The 25,061-nt window shown below is 41.4% G+C and overlaps 1 protein-coding gene across 2 annotated transcripts in view; it reads left to right on the forward strand.

The window, feature by feature from the left end:
- Nucleotides 1-25,061, forward strand: part of carmil3 (capping protein regulator and myosin 1 linker 3) — a 114,934-nt gene that overhangs the window by 65,725 nt on the left and 24,148 nt on the right. For both annotated transcript variants that reach the window (XM_085389472.1, XM_085389471.1), the window contains exons 16-25: nt 2,795-2,899; nt 7,076-7,145; nt 7,253-7,334; nt 9,365-9,461; nt 9,558-9,612; nt 15,397-15,569; nt 16,576-16,644; nt 17,032-17,125; nt 22,435-22,533; nt 22,624-22,743. In XM_085389472.1, the coding sequence (XP_085245598.1) occupies nt 2,795-2,899; nt 7,076-7,145; nt 7,253-7,334; nt 9,365-9,461; nt 9,558-9,612; nt 15,397-15,569; nt 16,576-16,644; nt 17,032-17,125; nt 22,435-22,533; nt 22,624-22,743 (964 nt within the window). The remainder of the gene's footprint in view (nt 1-2,794; nt 2,900-7,075; nt 7,146-7,252; nt 7,335-9,364; nt 9,462-9,557; nt 9,613-15,396; nt 15,570-16,575; nt 16,645-17,031; nt 17,126-22,434; nt 22,534-22,623; nt 22,744-25,061) is intronic.

A 25,061-nucleotide genomic window follows, 5' to 3' on the forward strand; every position in this document is an offset into this window, starting at 1 on the left:
AATGAGAGCCCGTTAAAAGTTAAATGTGTCCCGGTCAAATTTCTCAAGGCCAGCGTGGCAAGTTGCTAAATTATATTCTAATAGACAGTCATAACAGTCAGTGTGAAGCACTGGGTCGTGTGCACAAGGACAATAAGGGCTCGGGCTCACGCTGCAATATGCACACAGGAATTTGTTGAAGTGGAACAGAAATTGGAAGGGTGTAGTGATTATTCATTATATTCCCAGCCAGTCAAATTACTGCGCTCATATCTGTGAAGCAGCTGTGCCAAACACATGACAAAATTGTCTCAGCAATCAGAGGAGAGGAGAGTGCAGAGCAGCTTTCCCTTTTAGGCTATTTTGGGGTGCTGGTGCAGCATTACAGGGTGTATTACTAAAGACAGGTGATGTCTCTCTTTAGTTCTGGCGTGTTTGTGCAGTTTTCATAACCGTGGCTAAGTTTGCACTTGCTGTTGGAGATGCTTTGAGGGGACTTCCACAAAACGCTTCCTTCCCCAGCTATCCAGACAATTTTTTTAACATGAATCTTTTAACGTCCTGCTCTCTGAGACTGACGTAGCAGCTGCCTAGGCCTGACATATTTTCAAGCTGAAGTGTCAGTGGAAGAGGAAACACTAAAAGTAATTTGTGTGTTTCTGGATGTTGGAAAGTAAGGTTGACAAAGTGTTGATGAAGTTTGAAGGACTTGTTTGAAAGTGTGACTGTGTTTCTGAAATGGCTTAATTCAGATAACGGAGTCAAAGTGTTGATCGAGCTTAAGGAAGCCATTACAATAAGGTGCTAAAGCATCATTGGAAAAGACGAACCTTAAATGATTATGATATGTATGATTAAACTGTTAAAGTAAGGAATAAGCCTTTTATTGTAGTTTGCTGTCATATTAAACCAACAATAATTTGGTGAATCATCAATTGTGCAGTCAGGATAGATCAGGGACTCTGAACATATGGTATATATAACTCCACCATCACCCCTGGGTGGTAGTTTGTCTGTTCTTCTCAAGCTGGGGTGCTCTAACAGAGTCCTTGGAGTTTGGGGGTTCTGCTAATTAGGACTATGCTCTTCTGGATGGAGATCTCTGATGTTATAGTTCATACTGCTCTTGTTACCAGTGGGACCTGTTTGGATTTTACTTTTCAAATCTGCTCCAGTTGTTTCTTTAGCTCCTTGTACTCCTAGTACTCTATTTTCTCATGCTTCTTCTTCCTGATGTTGCTATCTGCTGGGATTGCCACATCTGTCACAACTTTTTTCTAATCTTCCGTGTCAACCACCTCTATGTCTGGTTGGTTGGCTGCTTGTCTGTATGGAACTGGAACTCCCACAGGACCTCAGCCCTGTTGTTCTCAACCACCTTTGGTGGGATTTCACATCGGGACTTGGGGACTTCTAGTCCATATGCGGCGCAGATGTTCCTGTAGCCTATCACAGTCACTAGGTTGTGCTTCCAAATGTATGTGTTTCCAGCTTGAATCTTACATCCTGCTACTATGTGTTGGATAGTCTCCATGGCATTTCTACACAGTCTGTAGAGACGGCTGAGCACTTCTAACTGTGGATCTGTTGCTCAGGGCCTATTCTAGTGGACAAGGACATATCGATGTTCAAAGCTGGTCAAAGAAAAAAAAATCATGCTGAGATAAAACTTTGGTTTTAAACTGTGGTACTGGGAGTGGGTATGACATTGATTTTGGTTAAAAAAAAATGTTCTTCACCCTCAGCATTTCAAAATGCAACATGCATGCCTGTGCCTATGTGCTTCATAAAATACACTGGGTTTCAGGTGGGAGGGACTGAATATAGTTCAAATCCCTGGTGGCTGCTTTCATAGAATTGTTAATGAAATCAGCCGCAGCTGTGCTTTTCATGTCAAGTATAAAAGATTGTCTATCTCTCTATATATAGGGGTTTTTTTTTGACTAGTGAACTATGAGGTAAATTTTACTTCTCATGAGTTTGCTTTCAAAGTGCCTCATCAGTGACAGCAATACTCATTTATCAGGTAGAAGCTAAAAAAAAGAGTTTTGTGCTGCACAAGTAAACAACATATCAGCCGCCTGAAAAGCAATAGTAGGTAATCTTTCCAAGAAAAACAAACTTCATCTTTCTGCAAGATGAATTCATCCTTCCCCTCACTCTCTCCTCCTCCTCCTCCTCGCCACTCATGACTTTATCGTTCCTCCTCTAGCCTCCCTTCCTCATCCTCCCCTGTGGTGAATTATGTGTACAGCGCGGGGGCTGGAACGGCAGATTGACAGCTTTGACAAGTGCTAAACAGATCGGAAACAGTACACTATATTCATTCCATGAATGCCGAGTACAGTGCCTGCTCTGACTCAGAGGAATGTTGTTCATACATGGAGACTTATTCTCTATGCTTCCTATGATGACGGGCTAATGTGCTGTATATGTCAGGCAGATGGTTAGATAATAGGTCCATGTTACCTTTTAAGTGATGGCAGTAATTAATGCCGACTTCACCTTTTCATGCTGTCGGGTTGATATAATACTGACCCAAATGTCGCAGCGAGCATCTTTTTTGCTTCAGCCTTCTTCTGGCTCTCTTCCCTCCCTTGTTCCCCCCCTGTCATTGCTCTGCTTGTCTACTGCAAATTCTGTCACTCTTTATGAGCGTATCAAGTCCTCCTGTCATCCTCGCTCTTGTTATAGATCAGTGTCATCCTATTTTTCGGTCTGCCTGATTAAGATTTAACTTAAATGCTCTCCTCGGTGCTCCTCTCCCCCTCTGTTTTAAAATCTTCCTGTTTTTTCTGTACTGTCCTTTTTCCAGAAAAGCCAGAGATTCTCTGCCAACTTTCCGTCAGTTCTTCAGCTCAGCATTCAGCCTCACACATGTCAGCCTGGCCTCTATGAAGGTCCCCCCTGATTCGATGAGGTGAGTCGCTGTGAAACGCATGGATTTTCAGGGAAAATCAAACTGGAAATTGGAAGTGCTGTGCAAAAGTCTTGAGCCACCCATCATTTATGTATATGAGGAAAATGGGAAAGAAGTACAACAATTTAATTTAAACATGTGGAGGCGTACATGGACATAAGTATATAAGGCAAAAACAGTTTGTACAATTCTAACAAGCCTGAAAGTCAATATTTGGTATAACCACCTTTATTCCTTAACTCAGTTGCTTTAAACAGTCTCCAGGCTTCTTGAAGGACATTCAATACTCTTCTTTGGATGTTGGCTGCCTTTTGTTCTCATCTCTGTCAAGATGATCCCACACTGCTTCAATAATGTTGAGGTCCAGACTCTTTGGAGGCCAATCCAAGACTGATGGTGTTTTTCTATCCATGTATGTTTTTACTGCGTTGGCTGTTTAGGATCATTGTCATGCTGAAAACTGAAGCTGTCGCCAGTCAGACATGTTCCAGATGTTGCTGCATGGTGTATCAAAATCTGATGGTACTTTTTTGTGTTTGTTATTCAGTAAATTTTAACAAGGTCGCTGACACCACTGGCCAAAATGCAGTGCAAAACTGTGACAGAGCCTCCACTGTGTTTTACAGACGGCTGTAGACATCCACTGTTGTAACCTTCACCTGAACCCCTCCATATATTGACAAGGATTTGAACCATATTTGCGTTAATGACTTTATAAGACTGGTTGCCAGTGATTTTCAGTCCAGGTCTTGTGCAATTTGGGATACCTCAGCCTTTTCTCCTCATTTCCTTTCCTTGGCTTCTTGACAGCCACCCTTCCACTGACACAGTTTCTGATCATGATTCATACGTCAGCGTTAAGTTGCTTAAGAAATAAAAAAAACCCCCCAAAAATAAAACCCATTCCTCTGTAAATGGCGAGGATTGAAAATGACTTAAAATCAAGCAACGTCCGGCGGGAGGAAAAAAACCCTGTTGCTTTTGCACAGTACTTCAGGATCTTTTGTATGTATTGTTATGTGTTACTGGACCTTGGCTCATTACATTGTATTTCCATATGACACAAAAGACTAAAGTTTATTTGATGGTGGAAAAAACAAGATATAATCCCCAAGAGTCACAAACCTGTATCCAGATATAGATAAAGGAGAAAAATGCCAAATAAACAAGTCAGTCAGAAAAATGCATCAAAACAACCTTTCAAAAGCTGCTCTGTGAAGATGCTCATAGTTCTGACAGAAGAAGTGACCTGTGAAGAGAGAGGTCTCTTTTCTCTTATGACACATAGATCAAAGTCAGCGCTGGGCACAGTTGCCATAAAGGTACCAAAGCACTATATATTACTAACTGGCATGTTAAGTCTACATATAAAGAGGGTCAAAGAATATGCTCAAGCTCAGTGTCTGGCAGTAAACTGGTAATTGTATGCTGTCATCAGGACCAACCCATGATAATTAGGGGTGCATATGTCTGATAAGCCAAATTAGAATCTGTCTTTATGATGTGACATTATGACAAAACCAGTCACAAGAAATTGACTTTTTTGTCATCAGTCTTCAGGTTTAATTACAGTTTCATTCAGGGAGTCATACAAAGGAGTATTGTTATGAAATTAGCGCACACCCTAAATGGAGTTCTAAACAAAATTGGGTTGGGCTTTGCTTTAGCTCATAAGACTGTCAGTCGAACTCTGCTGCCATCCTGTTAGAGCTCATATAGGTTGTGCTACTCAAAATGCTCTAGCCTGCCCACAGTTGCTGTGGAGGTGCAAGCAGCTTGGCAACCCACCATTCCTGCTTTGCCTTTCATGCTGTGTCTAACTTGATCAGTCTCATACTTGCTGTCATTGGTGTCTGCTCTGTAATGTGCTAGGTTTGCTGCTGCTATCCCACAAAAGACCCCACACTGTCAAATATAAATTACTGCAGATAGAAATATCAATCATCTTTAGACTCTTGTGGTCCCGACCTAACTACTGTTAGTTTTGTATTCTAATTATGTATTGATACACTGGGTCTTCTTGATGTGGCTACAGTATAAATATTCTGCTGACTATATGTTTAGCTTTGACCTGTATATCATCATTTGTGACAGCCAACTGGCATCTGATTCTCTTCCACTTCATTTGGGAAATCTCTAGACGTGATGCATATACTGACTTGGCAAAATATCCTGTAATAAATGCCAAGATGCCAACAGGATGCGCTAATATAGACATCAAGCAGCTACTGAACTATTATGCTAGTATTATTAGAGGAAAAAAAGCTATAAATTACCTGCTAAGGAGACGCTGGAGAAAGTGTGTTCCTGTGCCTCCTACATACTTTATGACTGAAATTTGGAGAAGCCACTTACTCCTACAAGATAAGTTTAAAGTCCTTTTTGAAAATAGAAATATTACAGTAGGCTTGGAATTATGAATTAAGCGAATCTGTTGCTTTAAAAAACCTCACTTTAATAATTTTTTGGATGATGTCTCCCAGCATTTCTACTACAAATTTCATGCACAGTAGGAGTAATGAAATCTGCAAAATAATCCAATTACGGGATGAAACGCCTTAAGTGAGCAAACGCGGACTTGAGGGAGACACGTTTCTTTCGTTATGATATTGGACGCAGCATTTCCCCCTCAGACTACCTGCCGAGCAGCTGTGCGATCAGGTACATTTTTTACTTTTGCGGGAGAATAGTGATGAATGGAAACTTTGCGGGTACAGCCAGAACTCATATTCTGTTTAGCTTCAGTGGAGGTTGATGATATATGTGGGTTATAAGACAAACTCGCGCATCTTGTTATTTTTAACTCCTAACCTTGTTCAGGGTGTCACTGGCAGTTTTGACTGCGAGTGCTGAAGAATGAATTCCCACTGGGGCCACTCCAGCTAAAAATGTATCCACTCATGATGCTGTAAGCTGCTTTAGTTTCAAAACACTGTATAAACCGAATTCAAGGAGGAAGACCGCTGAAGGCTTTTCGGTTTTCCATCCAAAAGGAGACTCGTAGAAATGGGAGAGCCCCCCCCCCACCCAATGCATTATTTCTGCATTCCTATTCCTGTACTCTAACTTTAATGCATGCAGAGGCCTTGATAGGAGGAGGATAGTACCCTAACCTGTCCTAATTTAAAGCAAAAACCGCCCAGCAAACAAGGTTGCCATTTTTCGGTCATCATTGTTTCAGTACAAAAATAGCTTATGCCATATGGAGTGTGGTTTGCATCCAAACCACCAGTGAGAGTTAATCATCAAGGTGCACATTAGGCTTCAAATGCTTTTCCTTGACAGTGGAGCCAGTTCACTGTTCCGTTAGTTGACTGGCCTTCAATCAGTTGACACAGACTGAAGCCCCCGTGTTGGCCAGCTTCCACTGTGCTGACGTGTCTTTGTGGAGGACTCTATGCCCACCAGCTTCAGGAGATCTGTAGCTAAACCAGCTCACAAAGCAGCCAAGCAACAAAAAAAAAGGAGTTTCCCAACGGGGATAAATGGAGTTTTGCAATATTACAGTTTCTCTGCTAGGCGTATAGCCTGCTGAACACAATCAATAGCAGAGAAAACAAAGCAAAATGCCAGCAATTGGGATGATTGCGCGCTGCGTGATGGATCCCTGCCAAAATGGATGGAGCAGACTCCCCACTTAGCACTTTTCCTCATTACCTCCTCATGGTGCATAACTCTTAAATGTGTATTCATTGCACAAGAACAACCTCCAGCGGAGCCTTGATGTGCAAATGTATTTTTCCCCCGCATCCAGCTGGGCTTGTGTAAATGTACAGTCGCTACAATCGGCCACTTCTGAATAAAACTTGAAGGTTTTTGAGGTAATTTCTGTTGCCAACTTAGTGAGCTATGAATCTTATATTTAAGCTACTTTTCTCTAAATCCTTTAAGATGGTTCTTAAACTTTTAGGTGTGCAGAGGAGAATGTGGGGCAGGAGGGGGGGTTGTTAGAGGGAGAAAGGCGATTGGATTTAAGTGGAACTGATTTTTCTTTATTTTTCTTTTCCAATGTGGTTTTTGCTCATCCTTGTGCCTCAATTGACCTCTGTTTCTCAACATTTCCTCTTATCTAACTATCATTTTCGTACCCCTTTTTCTATATCTGCTTCACGATTAATCTGTATTTCCTCTCTCTCGCTCTCTTTCCCATCCCATCCTACCTCTGTTTTCCTTCAGGGCGCTGTTCCTCGGTTTGTCCAATAACCCTCATATCACTGATTTACACCTGGACATCAGCAGCTGTGAGGTACGCTCTGTCGGCCTGTACTCAGGGTGTATTCACTCATCATCTTCATATATCACCTCCTGTGGCTATCCCATCATGCTCTGCTCCTCTCTGTCTGCCTTCCACAGTTGAGGTCAGCAGGTGCCGGGGTGATTCAGGAGCTGTTTCCTCGAGTTTCATGCGTGGGGACTTTAGATATCTCTGATAATGGTAAGAACCCACAAGGGATGCACTTACAGGGGTTGTTGTATGTGTGTTGGGTAGCTGTAAATCGTATAGACTACGCCATTATTGTTTTGACTCCATCAGCTTTTAAATTGAATGGCTTTCTTTTAAACTAAACTAGTGAACCAGTCTCAGTCCCTAGAGCCTGGCTGATTTATCGGTGGGCCAGTACTGTTGGTTGATATTGGTTATTTCCTGATCTATCTGTCTGCATTTTATAACAACCAGTAAATGAAAATGTAAGTAGAGCTGGGAGAAGCACCCTTCAGCTGTGAGTGTTGACATCGGATAGTTTGAGGTGAATCTGCAGCTTCACTGTTGGCAGCACTTGTACTTGAAATGCCACAAACACAACAACCAGAGGCCTGCACTATGAAGAGAGTTCATCATACCCAGGGTGTCTTACTGTTATCTGGACTCACTTACCCTCCCTGTGGCGATCAGTGGTCACACGGAGCTGGTTATCGGCTCGCTAACTAAACCCCTGCATGTTCACAGGCTGGCGTTGGCATCTTCTGACCCATCCTAGTGATGGAAAAGTGTTCTGGCAACAAAGTAGCTGTTTTTACAAAGAAAAATGAAACTATGGGAAAATATGAAAAGGTTAAATGTATAAAAGAGACACGGCAGTGCACACCCACATGAATGCGATTAGAATTTACTAGTCTACTAGCATGACTGATAAAATGAGAATGATATTTTGAAGCATGAATAAAGAAGCTGATTCCAGTCCCCTTATCTGTGTGAGTTTAGTGGCTGAACTAATGTATTTCTTCATAGTTCAACAATGATGTAATCATTCATGGCGACACCAGATTTTTGTCTTTACATTCAAGACCTGATTACCAGCTGAGCATAGTGAATAAAGACCTGCTGCATCATACCACTGATGATGCAAATGTATGTGTGAATTTGAATCACCGTGTTAACATACCAACAAAGGCATGTTTTGATTCTTGCCTAATCTTAGTCCTGTTTGTGGGAGTTATCGAAATCTCTTTTAAAGACCATTATTTATGCAGTCCAATTAAATTGTCTTTAAATAAATACCATAAACTACTTGATGCCTAAAAATCTGCTATTGATTGTGTTGACTAGAACTACTGCAAAGTGTAGTTCTGTTCATGATGCATGTCCATATTTAGTTTGATATATTTTCAAATTTTACAGGACTGTTCTTCACCTTGAAGTTTCAGTAAAAAATCTGACACTTAACCAATGAATCCTGTGATGTTGTAATGGGTAAAAACTAGAACTAAAAATATATATTGGACTGTTTTTACCACCTACCCTGCTGACCGCTGACCAGCTCGTTTCCCAAACAGCCAGTAATCTAGTTATAGTATTATAACAGAGACGCTAATAATACCTGAAACATTAGCTGCAAGCAGCTTCCGTCACCCACCCTCCTTGAATGTGTCACAGCAAGCTTTCGTAAAATGAATGCACTTCACTGTGAGCGCTGGAGTTTATTTAACCCGCAGATATTTTTGATCCCTGAATGAGGCATTTTACTCTGAAATATCTTGCCATGGTAACCGCTTCCATTTAGCAGCATCCTCTATCCTTGAGCTTTTGAAAAGGTGAGTGGGTGTGAGAAGGAGGAGGTTTAATTGGGAGTATTTTGGAATTTCAGTGGGCAGTGAGATTTTGTTCCAAAATGGACTATGAGAGAGAGAGAGGGAAAAATGGAGCTTTGAGGGCCAGAAATGTTAGCACCTGGCTCAGCAAATCATGAGTCACTGGTATAACGGCCCAGTAATACTCAATTTTATGTAATAAAATACGACTTGTTCGGTCCTTTATACCAGTTAATGGATTGCCTATTTATGGTCCAGAATAACTTGAAGTTTCAGGCATGTTTCTACTTTTTTATTGGCATGTACTAGGATGTAATTAAAGGTCTACTTTGAATGAGTTTTCACATAAGCTCCACTGAGCGTACCACTGCTGGCGTTGCGCTCGTACTCCAATGATGTGTGTTGGCTTCTGTTTGTGTGTGTGTGTGTGTGTAGGTTTGGATGCTGACTTGCTGGCTGTCATCCCAGCGTTCTCCCGGCATCCCTCCCTCAAACACCTGATGCTGGGGAAGAACTTCAACATCAAGGGCAGGTATGGACTGCGCGGGGGGGGAAGCAGCTGTGTGCAGATGGTTTGTGGAGATGATGCAGATGATGAATGCTTTCCCTCTTGTTTCTGCCTCCTCAGGGTGCTGGATGAAATTCTGCAGAAACTAGTTCATTTGGTGCAAGAAGAAGAGTGTGTGAGTTTGATTATGTAACATATTGTGCGTGCACAAATTCTCTGTGGTGTCATGCTCAGATGCACGCCCACGCGGACCTCCGAGATTTGTCACTGTGCGCACAAACCCTCGCTTGTCACAGTTTAATTCTTGTATCCTCATTCGTGCAGTCTTAAGCTCCATCTCCCACCTGCCACACGCGCAAGGTATAAACATGTACACGAGCCACGCTGTCTACGAGCCAGACGAATGATTCATTTGGTCTCAGTTTGTACGCGGGGCTCCCGAGGCTCTCTCTGCTGCGCAAATTCAGCATGACAAGTAGCTTACTCAATTATTTACCACTGTTGATGGTGATAGTTCACAACGATGCTCCAGAAGCGAACATGGACTGATGCTTGTATGAAAGCGCACCAACACTGGCCCAGGCGGTTGTAAATGTGCACATTTAAAGGAATTACACAGGCACTTTATCAGAGGTCAGCCATAGTCAGCTCACACATTAAGTGTTGAAAACACAAGCATCAAAACAATCTGTGAGTGTCCCCTGCAGACTGTTGGCATTAGTGTTAGTACCATGTTAACGCTCTAGTATGAGTCATAAAAGGCTTCTAGCCTCAAACGTGAGAAAAAAGAAAACTCTCAACAGACTAAATGAAATGAAGATGATTCTGAATGCATAAGACTGCTATCAGTAGGGATAAGGAAACAGTTTGTTTCATAGTCTGTACACCAGGAGTGTGGATTTTAAAGGAATCGGTCAACATGTGATTGAAGTGCAGATTTTCAGCTTTAATTCAAGGGGTTTAACAAAAGTGTAGCATAAACTGTTTTGGAACTGCAGCAATTTTTATACACAGTCCTCCATTTTTGCTCAAACCTAACTGGACAATTGCCCAACATCAAGTCAGGAACAGTCCCACAGAGGTAGGAGTGTCACTGTCAAGGTCTGCCATCAAGAATGGAGATGCAGAGGGTTTACAAAAAGTGCAAACCACTGGTTACGCTCAAGAGCACGAAGACCCCACTAGACTCTGCCAGAAACCATCTAAGAGCGCCTGCACACTACTGGAAAAAAGTATTTGCATAGTATTTGAAATTAAGATCAACCTGAACTTAAAAGATTGCAAGAGAAAAATATGAAGAAGGACCAAAAAAAACTTGATTTGTAGCATACGATATTGTCTGTCAAACATGGTGGAGGCAGTGTTATGGTATGGGCATAAAGTGGAACTGGGTCACAGGTGAATTCTCAAATGTACAGGGCTAAACTCTCTGTTCAAAAAACTCAAATGCTGCAAAACTTGGACAGTAATTCGTACTGCAAAAGTACGATACTGGCACAAAAGCACACTGCAAAAGCAAACCAAACTCAAAGCAAGGAAATATTCATCTTGATTGTTCGATCTAAAATCCACTGTGCTGGTGTGCAGAGGCAATATTACAAGTTCTACAAAAACGTATAAAACTAACTGGAACCTCATTCTTGTTTGTTTTAAGCTGTAAAAATGTAATCCATTTTCTCCTGTATTGAATTCTTTTTTAACCCCCCCAAAAAACTGCTTGTTCCAGGTTTATGTTTACCATAGAGACATGAGAAAAGCATCGACCTTCACCAGAGGTGTGGACTCGAGTCACATGACTTGGACTCGAGTCAGACTCGAGTCATTAATTTTATGACTTTAGACTTGACTTGAAAAAATGTTCTAAGACTTGTGACTTGACTTGGACTTTTACACCAATGACTTGGGACTTGAATTGGACTTGAACCGGTTTACTTGAAAAGACTTGATATTTTACCCCAAATATAAAATTTAACATGCATATTATATAGAGATTGAAAATGTGACGTCATTCACGGGTAGAACCGCAAAGGATTCTGGGAACTCGTGGCAAGCGGTACTAGCGCACGCAGGCTTTCAATTAAAATCAGTTATACAGCGATAAAAAGAAACACAAAAATGTCAAGAAGCTGTTGTATTATTAACTGCAATAGCCGGTCGCATGACAGCCACGGGAAGCCGACGGGTAAAGAGATCGGTTGTTATCGGATTACGTCGTTGAAGAGAAATTGTTCAAGCCATGTTTCCGAAGTAACAAAGAGGTGACGGGTGGCCTGGATTGCAGCCATTCAAAGATCAAATATAACGTCCCAGAACCCTCCAGCTCACAGGTTAGTCTGCTCCAAGCATTTACACGAAGGTCAGTGTTTTTTAGTACTTAATACGTCATTTTCATAACATAATTTGTGATATAGGTTACAAGCAAGTCTGGCGCTGAACAGAAATTGTCGCGCTATGCTCCTTTATGTATTGTGCATAAATAGTAAATTGTCCTGACACAATATTGCGTTTCGCTTCTGTTATTATGGTACACTGACAAAAACATATACTTTTATTCACAGGATAAAACAGGTTTTTTGTATCACTAATTGCCCAGTACGATTACAGCATACAGTATTATTGTCACTGCTACATTTCTGTGATGCTACCAGAAATTATTTCCACTACTAATTAATTACCGTTGAGCTCAAAGGTCCTATTAATAAACGGTTAAGGAATGTGTATTTATGACGACAATTTGTGAGACTGGTAAACTTATGATACGTATGATGGTCTTTCGTTCTACACGGTGCAGTTCAAGGTCCTGCACCCATCTGTCGGTAAACTGTACCTGGGCTTGTTGCAGTGACCGGAAGTTACTAAACTTCATGAGTGTATGCACTCACTCCAAGAAGCGTATAATTATAAATATGCATATAAATATGCTACGATGAGATAGCTGACTTCATCTAACTAGCAAATGTTGTCCAGGCTACGTTGGTGATACAGTTTTTTTTTAATGTGTATGATATTTTTGTCATGCGATTTTAAAGCCGGTCCTACAACCGCATCCAAGAATAACATGCAGCTTATCTCAGAACTGTCGGTGAAAATTATTCTTGGAGCTAGGTTTAATTGAGCTGCATTTTAAAGAGGTGCAATTTCACAATTTGTGTATATTTTCTAAGTTCACTATTTTGTCATGTGTTGAGAAAAACACAGATTTTAAAATTACATGGTCTAATATTTACATTTAGCATAACTGCAACATTATTTTTTCGTTTTTTTTTTTAAAGACTCGAAAGGACTTGAAATTCAAAGTTTCAGACTTGTGACTTGACTCGGACTTTTACACCAGTGACTTGAGACTCGACTCTGACTTGCCTGACATTACTTGAGACTTGACTTGAGACTTGAGGATAAAGACTTGAGACTTACTTGAGACTTGCAAAACAATGACTTGGTCCCACCTCTGACCTTCACATCTAACTCTTTCCTAGAAAACGAATGAGTATTCTTCAAAATATTGTAGATGGCTCTTACAATCCTAGCCAGGTCCAGGAGAGTTAACCACAGGAGACTGTGCATGGCTGGAAATCTTTGTGTGCATAAGGAATATTCAAAACTAAACTTCAGTACTTTCTTCACATGTTACCGATAGCAGTCCCACATAATTTGCTAAAGCTTTATAATACATGTGTAGAGGGTTTTGTGTGGGCAGGTAAAAAGCCATTGTTCAATCGGTCTAAATTATATGCTGCTAAAGAGAGTGGTGGGTTGGCATTGTCTAAGATGGTCTGGTATCATTACGCTTTCTCCCTCTCTCAGTTAGTTAAGATACATAATTCCTCTACTGATAAGCCATCATGGGTTGGGATTGAGGAAAGTCTTGTGGCCCCTTCGTCTTTAGAGGCCTTCCTTACTCAGAAGGGTAGGCCAGTACCGTTTAAAGATCCAGTACTGTCTTTCATGCAAGAGACCTGGCTTAGAGCTCACCAATATACCAACAGCAGCCCTTATCTCACCGCTAGAGCCTCTATTTGGTATAATAAGAAAGTATTAATAGGGAAGAAACCGGTCTGGTGGGAGGCCTGGGCTAGGACAGGTATTAATCAGATGGGGGACCTATTTGGGCAGACTGGCATGAAATCGTTTGCAGAAATCAGACGAGAATTCAATTTGGATCCAAGGGAAATTTGGAGGTTTTTTCAAATAAGACATTGTATTAAAGCCATTTTGAAAAATAATCTAGACCCTCCATCTAGTGTTCAGAAGATGTTTGCAACCCCTGACAATAACAGAATCAGGGCATCTAAATTTTATGGGAGCTTCAGAGAGGCACATGCTCCCAGTTTGGGGGGACTGAGGCGGTGTTGGGAGAAAGATCTGGGTATCCAGATCTCAGAGGACAGTTGGAAGATGCTGATTTCATCATGGTATGTTTGCTCACCTGAAACACAGTCTCAACTTATCCAGTACAAGTTGCTTCACAGAAACTATTGGACACCCAGTAAATTAGTCAGGTTGAAGCTCGCAGATAAGGACATTTGTTGGAAATGTCAGCAGGAAGTCGGGACTCTAGTTCATATGTTGTATACATGTCGGAAAAATGATTATTTGTGGGATGGGATCATCAACTTGGTGAATGATATTTTTAAATTTAATCTTTCTAAATCTCCAGCTATATGCGTCCTGGGCCTACTACCTGACGATAACATTCTCTCAAAAAAACAGAGATTGTGGATGCGTCTGGCTTTTATAACTGGTTGCAGGGTAATTCTTAGGCATTGGAAGTCATCCAGCCCCTGTTCTTTCAAGGAATGGACCGAACAAATGTCTAGGATGGCATCATATGAACGGGTTATGTATAGAATGAAGGGAAGAGAAGATATTTTTGAGCAGGTCTGGGGTCCCTTTTTGCGGTACATTGACAATGTCTCTTAGACATTATGATAAATGGTCTCTTAGAGGGATATTTCATGTGTCATTGGTATTTTGGTTGTTGCCTTTTTTTTTTTTTTTTTTTTTTTTTTTTTTTGCACCAGGGGGTTTTACCCTTATTCGTTTTTGTTTTTGCTGATGTTTTCCAGGAGGCGGTGTATTATTTTGTTTCTCCTGGGTTTTATTTATTTTATTTATTTATTTATTTATGTAATTTTTTTTTTTTTTTTTTTTTTTTTTTTGCACCAGGGGGTTTTACCCTTATTCGTTTTTGTTTTTGCTGATGTTTTCCAGGAGGCGGTGTATTATTTTGTTTCTCCTGGGTTTTATTTATTTTATTTATTTATTTATTTATGTAATTTTTTTTTTTTTTTTTTTTTTTGTTTGTTAGTGTGTTGTTTGTTTGCTTGTCTTAGTTTGTTTGTTTGTTTAGAAATGGACAGAGAACTGACAGTATGATTATTGCAGTTGTATATTTATTTATTAATGTTTCTGTCCATCCAAAAATATTAATAAAAAAAAAAAAAAAAGGAATATTCAAAAATGTGTTCACAGAGTCGTTTAAGCAGAGACAGGCAAAAACCTTCAGTAGAGCCCTTTTCAAACCTTTTTTTAACAGAAAATATGTCCAATTTGTACATCAGCAACATCATTTAAAGGAGTGTTAACAATCAAATTAGTTCAGCGTGCATTTCAAAGTCCTAACGAGTAAAACAGCAAAACAACAATTAATAATGAATGAGGGTTTGAAATGAAATCTGATCTGATTTTCAACCATGTTCTTTCATTATTGATTTTTTTCCTAATTAAATTTCAACAGAAATTGTAATAATTAATGAACCTGATAAATACACAGATTTCTTTTAGAGTATGGACGAAATTGGAAGTAATAACTTCTTGCTTTAGGTGGATGTTTCTTTTATCATTTAAACATAGGTGGTGCTTCTCACATATAATTGCCCTCTATAAAAAAAAAAAAAAAAATCTGATTTTCAAATATGCTTCCGTATTGGTTACTCCCTGCTCCCCTGGCATCCTCCAGGCCCTGCAGTCCCTCTCGCTGGCTGACTCGAGGCTTCGGCAGCGGGGCACAGTGCTCGTCAACGCCCTGGGCTCCAACGCTTGTTTACGGAAGGTGGACCTGAGCGGCAACCTCCTGGAGGACTCTGGGGCCAAGATGCTCAGCAAAGCTCTGCAGATTAACACAACACTTAGGTGGGTGTGTGCGTTACAGCAGTAATAGACGATTAAGATGAAGAAAAGAGGGGATTTCAGTGCAGATCAGAAACCCTCATACGTAGGAGGGGCATGTCTGGAGAAGATGCTATAGACAGCAGATTAAAGAAAGAAAATTAATATGTTAGGTTTAGGAAGGGGATACAGTGAAGTTTCTATGAACAGTGAGTTGAAGGTGGCGCTTCAAAGATGGGAGGGGGTGGAGTGGCATGTAGGAGATAAGAAGGGTGGGGGGTATTAGGACCGGACCTAATACTGAGTAGCCTGAGGGATGTTACAAACTGGAGAGATGAATTAGTGGGAGGGGGCCTTTCAGACATAGCTTTTACAGCACCACCCTTAACAACACAGCGAATAACACTTCATGTTCGGAGGTATGTTTGACTTTAGAGTTGTAACAGGAGTCAATAAAATATTGAGAAAGGGCAAAGGAGGCCAGAAACCTCCTTGAATACTGGGGTTGTGGGGTGGGGGTGGAGTAGTACTGTGTGTGTGTTGGGAAAGGTTGGATGTGAAAGTTACGAAGAGATCGGAGAGGGAGACCACCTAAAGAGATAGATCTGGGTTTTTGCTGATTGAATTTCTAGGGCAAACCAAGTCGGGGGGGATGGGGGGGATTGAGGAGGAGGATGGATGAAAGGAAAGATGAGCTGAAAATGAGTGATGTATTAAAAACAGGAGCTCGTCGGTGTCGGGTGTAGGTGGAAATTCTGCTCTGCGAAATAACAGAAGCTCATTAGCGGCACGGCAGTTGTTCATGCATCTCTAATGTTGGGATACCATACACCTAGCTAAAAGAAAGCTCTGACGAATATCTTAATATTTATGTCTGTCCTGCGTGGTCAAAGAAGTACTGTCACTTTGATGTATCTGTGTGAGATTTTAATGTGGATTAGGCACTTTAGAAAGCAACCGATCCTCTTCTCCTTTTCCCTCCTCTCGGTGCTGGTCTTACCCCATTTCCCGCTGCTTTAATCCCTCTCAGGAGTGTGACGTGGGATCGCAACAACACCACGGCGACAGGCTTCCAAGATGTGGCGAGAGCGTTGGAGCAGTAAGACGAACGCAACGCAGCACACCAACATCCTTTTGAAGAGGGCGGACGCACACACACATGAAACGCATCACTCACACACCCATATGAAAGGCAGATAACCATCTCTGCGTGATGTTAGCGATTACAGAATGTTTCATCATTCTCCTGACGTGTGTGCCAGTCAAATAAGTGTGGGCGTGAAGTTTGTACCCGCGCATCTCTGTCTGTGTGTACAAGGGTGTGTGGGTGTATTTGCGTATTAGGGAATTGCAGACAGCTGTTATAAGTGCCCCGGGCATTTCCTGTTTGTTCTTGTTAACATCAGTTTCTCCAGTTTATTATTGCCAGGGTAATGTTGTCTTTCTATCTGCCCCTCTTTGTCTTCCTTCGCTCTGCAACAAACAGCAACTTTACCTTGCAATACATGCCCCTGCCCCTCAGCGATGTCACTCAAGCGCACCGCAGCGCCCCAGAGAAGACCGACCAAGCCCTGACCAAGGTGAGGAGGACTTCTTTTCTTTAGCCTGTGGTTTGCTAAATTTGCTGCACCATGTTGCAAGACACAGATGGTTAATAAGAGCCTGGTAATAAGAGTCACACTTAGGCGTGGGTCTGATGAATGGCTTTCATTTACTCGTGCGTTAGAAGTGATGATTAAATGTGAATGTTCCCAGAGATGATTATGTTGATGTCTGTATGATATGTTGTGACATGAGAATGACTTTTCTAATACTGCCAGAGTCCTTCTGAGAGTTAGGTTTGCAATCTGTGATAGAGATTCCAGATGTCTGTAACTGCTAACGTAGTTCTGTCTGTGTTATATTCATATTGCATCCATGTATTACAGGTTCAGTTTAAAGGATTTAAAGACTTAATTCAATTCACTTTTATTTATATAGTTCCCCAAAAAGGTGATATTACAGTGCTTTATATTGTGAGGTAATATAGCGTGAGATCACAAAAGATCTGGCAATTCCTTACAGCATGCACTTGGCGACTTGAGGGAGAAAGAACTCCCTTTTGATAAGAACAGACTTCCAATAGGCCAGACTCAGGGAGAGGCAGGCATCTGCTGCCACTTGTTTTCCTTTGGGGGGGACAAAATGCAACCTAATTGATAGTGGAGACAGTTTTTAACATAATAAGTAAGTAAGGTTTATTTATTAAGCGCTTTTCACAGACAATCGGTCACACAGCGCTGTACAAAAATGGCAATAGTGGCACAGAAACACACAGGGAAAGAAAAAAAAGGGAGTGACCAATGCTTGGTTTGTCATGGGAAGTCCTCCAGCAGTCTGCCTGGTAGCGGCATAATTAAGAAAAAAAAGGTTCATGGTCACCTGATTTAACTTTGGCTATAAGCTATGTCAAAAAAGCTCAAAAGTAGGGAAGGTGTATCTTTCCCGAATGCAAACTGGGAGTTCTAGCTCCAAAGGAGAGGAGCTTGATAGCTGAAAGCTCTGTCTACCGCTTCTACTTTTAGAAACCCTGGGACCTAAAAGTAAGCCTGCAGTCTGTGAGTGGGGTGTTCTGTTTGGGTAATAGGGTGCTATGAGGGTTTGCTCTCATGCTCTCAAATTAAAATCAGACTTGTCTTGGAATGCAACACCTTGTCTGTTTAGATGAAAATTAGTATTATCATGATAAAAACATATACAGTCTGTGGTTTAACTAAAATATAAAGAAAGCAGTAGTCACATCCATTCATTTGGAGGCAACGCCAAGTGCCTGCTTGAGGAAGTGCAGTCTTTGGAACTTGTGTTTGCTTCATTTTTCAGCCCTGGAGGTTCCTCCAGGAGGTCTTTAGGCAGAAACAACGCAAGAAAAAGCCCAGGCGGGCATCTTTGCTGCAGGGTGTAATGGTCACATTAAAAAATTCCAACAACATTATTCAGTTAATTGTTAATTTATGCAATTTATTATACTGCTCTACGCTGGTCATTGCCAGCAACATTCAGAAGTGTTCTTTGAGTTTGAACTTGCTCTGTCACTCATGCCATATGCCGAAATGTCAAGATTTTTTAAAACTCTTCTGATGATTTATTTTCTTCCTCTCTCTGATTCTGAGTATCTGCTCTGCAGCATTTCTCTAAGTCTCTTGGCACTTCCTGTTACTTTGAAAAAGAGAAAAAAAAAGCCAAAAAGTGACAGATCTCTTTTCGCAGACGTACAGTTTCTGGGCAGTGAGTTGCATGGTTGTCTTTGCAATTATGATGTGGTTGCTTCAAGTAAAGGCCACTTGAATTGTAGTTGAGGTTTTTCTTGCCAGGGAACAAAGACATATTTAAAGTCCACCTGTGTTCCATGTTACGAAGAAAATCAACACCCATTCAGAGTTTTCACTTTTTGATCAGCCGAGCACCAGTTGTCAGTTTGCATTGACTGCTGTCTGTCAATCCGGCACGTCGAGGCATACGTGTCAAGATTCTTATTTTGATTGTAGACTCAGTTTCTTGTATTTGTAATCGGAGAACTTTTTCAAGTTGCCAATCAAAGAATGAAACTAACTGACAGCAACACAAAAAAAAATGACAGGCAGTGTACATACAGCAAATGTGGCCTTTCTTAGCAGCTGTGTCTTTTTGTGTGGATGCTCATCCTAATAAAATCCATTAAACAAATCCTCATAAAGTGTGGCTGCTAATGGTGCTAAGCAGGAGAGTTGGCCGTAATTAAACATTAATCATTGTAGCTGCTGAAATGGTTACTTAGTATCACTGCTAAATAAAATGCTACTCATCAGCTAGCTTGTAAGCTGCAGGTAGCAAAACAAATCCGTGTACATTGCATGTCAAACACTATTTCCGTGACAGCTCAGTTTTCAGTCAATAGCAAATCCGTCTTCCCCAGAGGCTTGTGACTGAAGGTACATTTCTGATACGGCTCGACAAAGCTAACACATAGGGTTGCCAACTCCCTGAAAAATAAATAAGGGACACCTCGTGGCCAGGGCCGGGCAACCCAGTTGTCTTCACCCTTCCCACTGTTGTGAATTTTCTAGCTCTTTTTTTGTGTGTGAAATTATTTTTTTTAACCATTTGACTTGAAGTTGATTTAAGTAGATGCATATTCTATTCTTTGTGATATGAACACATGTGAAACAAATGATCATTTAGCCATTTATTTTTAGCTCAAAATGACAACATTAACACATAAAACAGGTCTCTTTCTTAAACAGAAGCCTGTCATGCTTAACTTTTGAGAATATAAGTAAATCTTTCTTTAAAAGAACTCTGTCCCGCTTAACTTAAAATACTAGAAAATAATAGAAAGAAAAACATTCTTGTAACAGTGCACATTTAGTGCATTTAGTACAATTGGCTTCAGTTGAGGTATTATTTCAGCTTTTCTAATGCTAATCAGCTGCTCCTGTTTGTAAACCCGCTTGTTCCCATGATTACGCATCTTAACTCATCATCATTATTCATCTATGTATTACTTTTATGTATTAGTCATCTATTTGTTGTAATCATCTATCCTTGCAGTTGTTTATTACACAAAATAAGTTATATTATCACACTTCTGGCCACATAGCGCTGATATTCACTGCACATATTAACTTTTTCCAGCCAGGTGTTTTCCTTTTCCCATTCTTACCCTTTCTCTGAGCGAACAAACATTGCTGCTCTAATGCTGGGCTTACACTGTGCGATTTTTTTTCAGTCGCGTTATTCAGCTCCTGCTCAAACTGCACGATTGACTCGCAGGGGTTAGAAGTTCGTAGGTCACGATGCAGGTCTCACACTATAGCTTGCCTCCACCAGTGTGTGAATGTGAGAGTGAATGAATAGTGGCATTGTAAAGCGCTTTGGGTGCCTTGAAAAGCGCTATATAAATCCAATCCATTATTATTATTATTATTATTATACGGCCCGATGCTCTGATGCGACCTGATTGCTCACACTGTGCGTCCATAAAAATGAAGGTTATAACAGAAATTCTGTCGCTCGCTCTCTCTGTCTTTCACTCACACAGACACACCACCACCACCATCAACTTTGCTAAATTGCTAATGAAAAACATTGATCAGGCAGCTGTGATTGAGCAGCAATGTAAATCCAACTATTTTCACGGTTGTTGTGGTCGTGATAATTTTGTGAGGCCACATCGAAAAGGCTCGGATGAGCTTTCCAAAGTTCTACAAGTTGTGCCTCCATCGCTTGTGTCCAGATCACACGCTGCACAGCCGTGCTGCGCCGTCTTTTTCGCTGACATTTGTGTTTGCGCAGTGTGACAAACTGCGGTGACACCCTCACGACAGGTTTGAAATCCTCGCGACCAAGCGATTGATGATCGGGAGCTCGTCGTGAGGTGTTAATCGCGTCTCGTTACCCCACGTATACTACACGATGCACGACGCACGATGAAGGCCAAAATCGGGCCGATCGCCAAAACGGTCGCACGACTCAAAAATCGGCTCAAAATGGGCCAAAAATCGCACAGTGTAAGCCTCACGACGAGCTCCCGATCATCAATCGCTTGGTCGCGAGGATTTCAAACCTCACCGCAGTTTGTCACACTGCGCAAACACAAATGTCAGCGAAAAAGATGGAGCAGCACGGCAGTGCAGCGTGTGATCTGGACACAAGCGATGGAGGCACAACTTGTAGAACTTTGGAAAGCTCATCCGAGCCTTTTCGATGTGGCCTCACAAAATTATCACGACCACAACAACCATGAAAATAGTTGGATTTACATTGCTGCTCAATCACAGCTGCCTGATCATGTTTTTCATTAGCAATTTAGCAAAGTTGATGGTGGTGGTGTGTCTGTGTGAGTGAAAGACAGAGAGAGCGAGCGACAGATTTTCTGTTATAACTTTAATTTTATGGACGCACAGGGTGAGCTCTCAGGTCGCATCAGAGCATCGGGCCGTATAGTGTGAGACCTGCATCGTGACCTACCAACTTCTAACCCCTGCGAGTCAATCGTGCAGTTTGAGCAGGAGCTGAATAACGCGACTGAAAAAAATCGCACAGTGTCTGCTCAGCTTTAGGTGTACTGTCGTCCGAGACTTGCACCGCAGTGTCGGGGTTTGTTTCCCTGTTGGCCATGCTTGTTGTTGTGGTCATCTGTTGTCTTCCGGTATTTTCTCCGCAAGCGACCTTTCCTCGACCAATGAGATGAGCGGTAATCTGAATTGTCATACTCGAATTGTCATAAGTGTGCTGTCAGCTCATTGGTCACAAAGCAGGAGAGGGGCTGGGAATTATGTTTTCAAACAAAGCATTAATTCCATTAAAAGTTATAGACTACTTTTGATTCTCACTGTATTACGGGACAAAGTGCGTCCCTTATTAGCTCAATACGGGACGTGTACTTTTGTTTCTAAATACGGGACGATTCCGTATTTTAAGGGACGGTTGGCAACCCTACTAACACATTACTATGTGTATATATCTGTAGGATTTCTGACTGTTAAGTTGCCTGCAGACTTTCTGGTTCTAATCAAACACGGTTCCCTAAGGAGAGCTTTTAATTTAATTTGAGGCTTTATTAGCTTGGACAATGCGTGTGAGCCTTCAGAGTCCCTGTGCAATTCTTTATTCAATCTTTCTTTACATATGCTAAGATGATGATGCAGTCAACGCATCCACCTGCTGAGTCAAGAAAACAGATTAAAGGCGTCCCGTATTTTTTTTTTCCTAGGGATCAAACCTCTCTCTCTAGTCTCCTTATTACCATGCAAATGGGTTCGTCTCCTGTCTCCCGCACACCGCACTTTGTAAACACCTGTCATCACCACTCCTCTTCCTCCCTGTTTGTTTTCTGTGTGTGTGTGTGCGTGTGCGTGTGTGTGTGTGACAGATCCAGCGTGCCCTGCTAAGGAACAACCAGACTCAGCGTTTCTCTCAGAAACAGGCTCTCAGGCTGCACCAAGGCCTCGTCACCAGCACTGCTGAACAGGTGTGTGGCTGTGCTCATGCTGAGGAATAAGTCACTTCTGTTTTGGGTCTAATTGTATGCCTCCACTTTTGCACATGTGTATGTGTGCAGGTGATGGAGCGTCTGTGTGTACGGGTGCAGCAGCAGGTTTGTGTCCTGAAAGGCTGCGAGGAAGGAGAGGAGGTCCAGACGGCTAGACAGATCCTCAAAGAAGCAAGGAACTCGAGAGCTGTGAGTGGGTTATAAGTGTGTGTGTGTGTGTGCGTGTGTGTGTGGCTATGTATTTTAATCTTTGACTCTTCCACATGTACTTTAGAGTCTTGAACCAGCATTCATTTCTTTATAGTTGGTGAAGCCACTTAACACTCACCTGTAAATCACTCAAGCATAAAAAAGACATCTATCTCAAGGGATGAGCCATCGTTCTGTCTATACTTAACACACAACTTAGCAAAAAACATGTTTTAAACTATATCTTCAGACATTTTGTTGCTAAAAGCCTTTCACAAGAACACACCATTTATTCCCATTTCTTTAGTAAAGTCTGTGAAAAATGCCAAATATGACACATTTAATATTTTTTGCACCAACAAGGTGATTCCCTAAAGAAGTACCGTATTCGTCCAAAACGTAGCATATCCCAGCATGGTGTGCATGTTCTTAGAAAAAGTAAAAGACGTAAAGAATGATCTACAACAGATGAATGCCATCTGAAAGTCACGTCTTAAAGTAACAGGGATAAAATCCAGCAAAGATCTGACAAAACGTAAGCGATGCATCTGGTCCTTCAGCTGATCCTTCTGCTGTAGTCGAAATCTCAGGAAGGATAACTGGGAGAAAAAGGCTGACTTAAGGCAAATTATACAAGAACTGGACTGATAATTTCTGTCAACAGTTCTTATGGAGAGATGAATCCAAAGAATGTCAGAAGAGAGCTCCAACAGTGAGTGTCTACAGCCATTTGTAAAACAGGGTGGAGGCTCAGTCATGGTTTAGGGCTGCATTTCAGCCAGTGGTGTTGCAGATCTTGTCAAAATTGATGGAATTATAAATGTAGAAATGTATTGTCAGGTTATGGTCCACCACACAATACCATCTGCCAATCCAGTAAAAGCATACCTAGATGGAAAAACACTGGATTGTTCCCCAGAGCCCAGACCTCAACACTACTGAAGTGTGGTATTGTATTGACAGAGAACAGAACAGAAGGCAGCTAACATCCAAAGAAGAGCTTTGAATGTCCTTCAATAAGCCTGGAGAACTATTTCTGAGGACTAGAAATTACAAAAACAGCTGCCTTGGAGAGTTCAGGGTTTGTTGAAGATTAAAGGTCGCCACTTCATTATCGACTTTAAAGCTCGTTAGAATTGTACAAAGTCTGTTTTTACCTTATATGATGTATTTCCATAAGTAACAAAATGTTAAAAATGAGAGTTGATTAAAAACTTTCACATAGTGCTGCAGCATTGTATGATTCAGAGTTCTGGGTATTGGTGGACCTCCCAGGTCATCCACACTTTTGCTCAGCCGTCTCCCACTGCAACAGCTTACTTTTAACTGGCTGCCCCTCTCAAACACAAGATTTGAACACCAGGTGAAAAATGGAGGCAGGACAAGCGGTAGCTGGAAATTTCATGGTGAGCTGTGACCATATTAGGGATATTACCCCCTTACATCATAAAAATCCCACAATGGTAAGAACTGTTCAAAGCCAAGCATCTAGTTAATGAATGTGTGCCAGTTCAGTTTATTGCAGTGGGAAATATTGTACTTTGTCCTTCACTACATTTACCTAACTGCTGTAGTGACCAATTAGTTTGCAGTTTAGGATTATCCACTTCTAAGAAGGCATTCCCTTTTCCCTGGAGAAACTTTACAGAGCCTAACTGCATCACAGTGCACTGATGCAAAGACATATTTAGCAGCCTCCTTATAGTCATTCGTGCATTAAAATACAAGAGCTGAAGCTCATGGTCGGAACAGGAAAACACCAATAAAAGTAAAACGAAAGGGCTGCAAAAACCAGTAAAACTGGAATTATGCAAATGTTTATTACACAGTATTACCCGGAGCACGACGTCAGACCCAACTGTAAGATGTTCTGTGACCATATAAACGTGCATTAATGCAGCTGTAAATGCAGCTATTTAAAACCTTTTTTTAGGGTTCACTCAGTATTTTATAACCCAAGCCTGCACAGCAAAATACAGCCTGGCCAAACAAACACATAGAGAATAAAGATTATGAGGGTTGTTTTTTTTGACCCAGACCGACGCTAGGCTGGTGCAGCCATTTTGAATCGATAACGGCTTCTGTAGTGTGGGAGATTATAATCCAGCATCCATAAATCCGTACAATGCTTTAGCCACATGAGCTCTCAACAGCCACAACTGCAAGCACTGCAGTGTAACTTGACCAAACTGAATGCTAGAATCCAAATGAGAAGTCTGTTTGTGCTGAACGCCAATCAAGTATTAATAACCTGATTTTCAATACACATATCCTGCTGCAGCAGCAAATAAACATAGCATGTTCTGCATTGAGCTTAA

Source organism: Rhamphochromis longiceps, linkage group LG18 (genome assembly GCF_057381845.1).
Source record: "Rhamphochromis longiceps isolate RC_006_pf linkage group LG18, R_longiceps_female_GT1.1, whole genome shotgun sequence".
Classification (NCBI taxonomy): Eukaryota; Metazoa; Chordata; class Actinopteri; order Cichliformes; family Cichlidae; genus Rhamphochromis; species Rhamphochromis longiceps.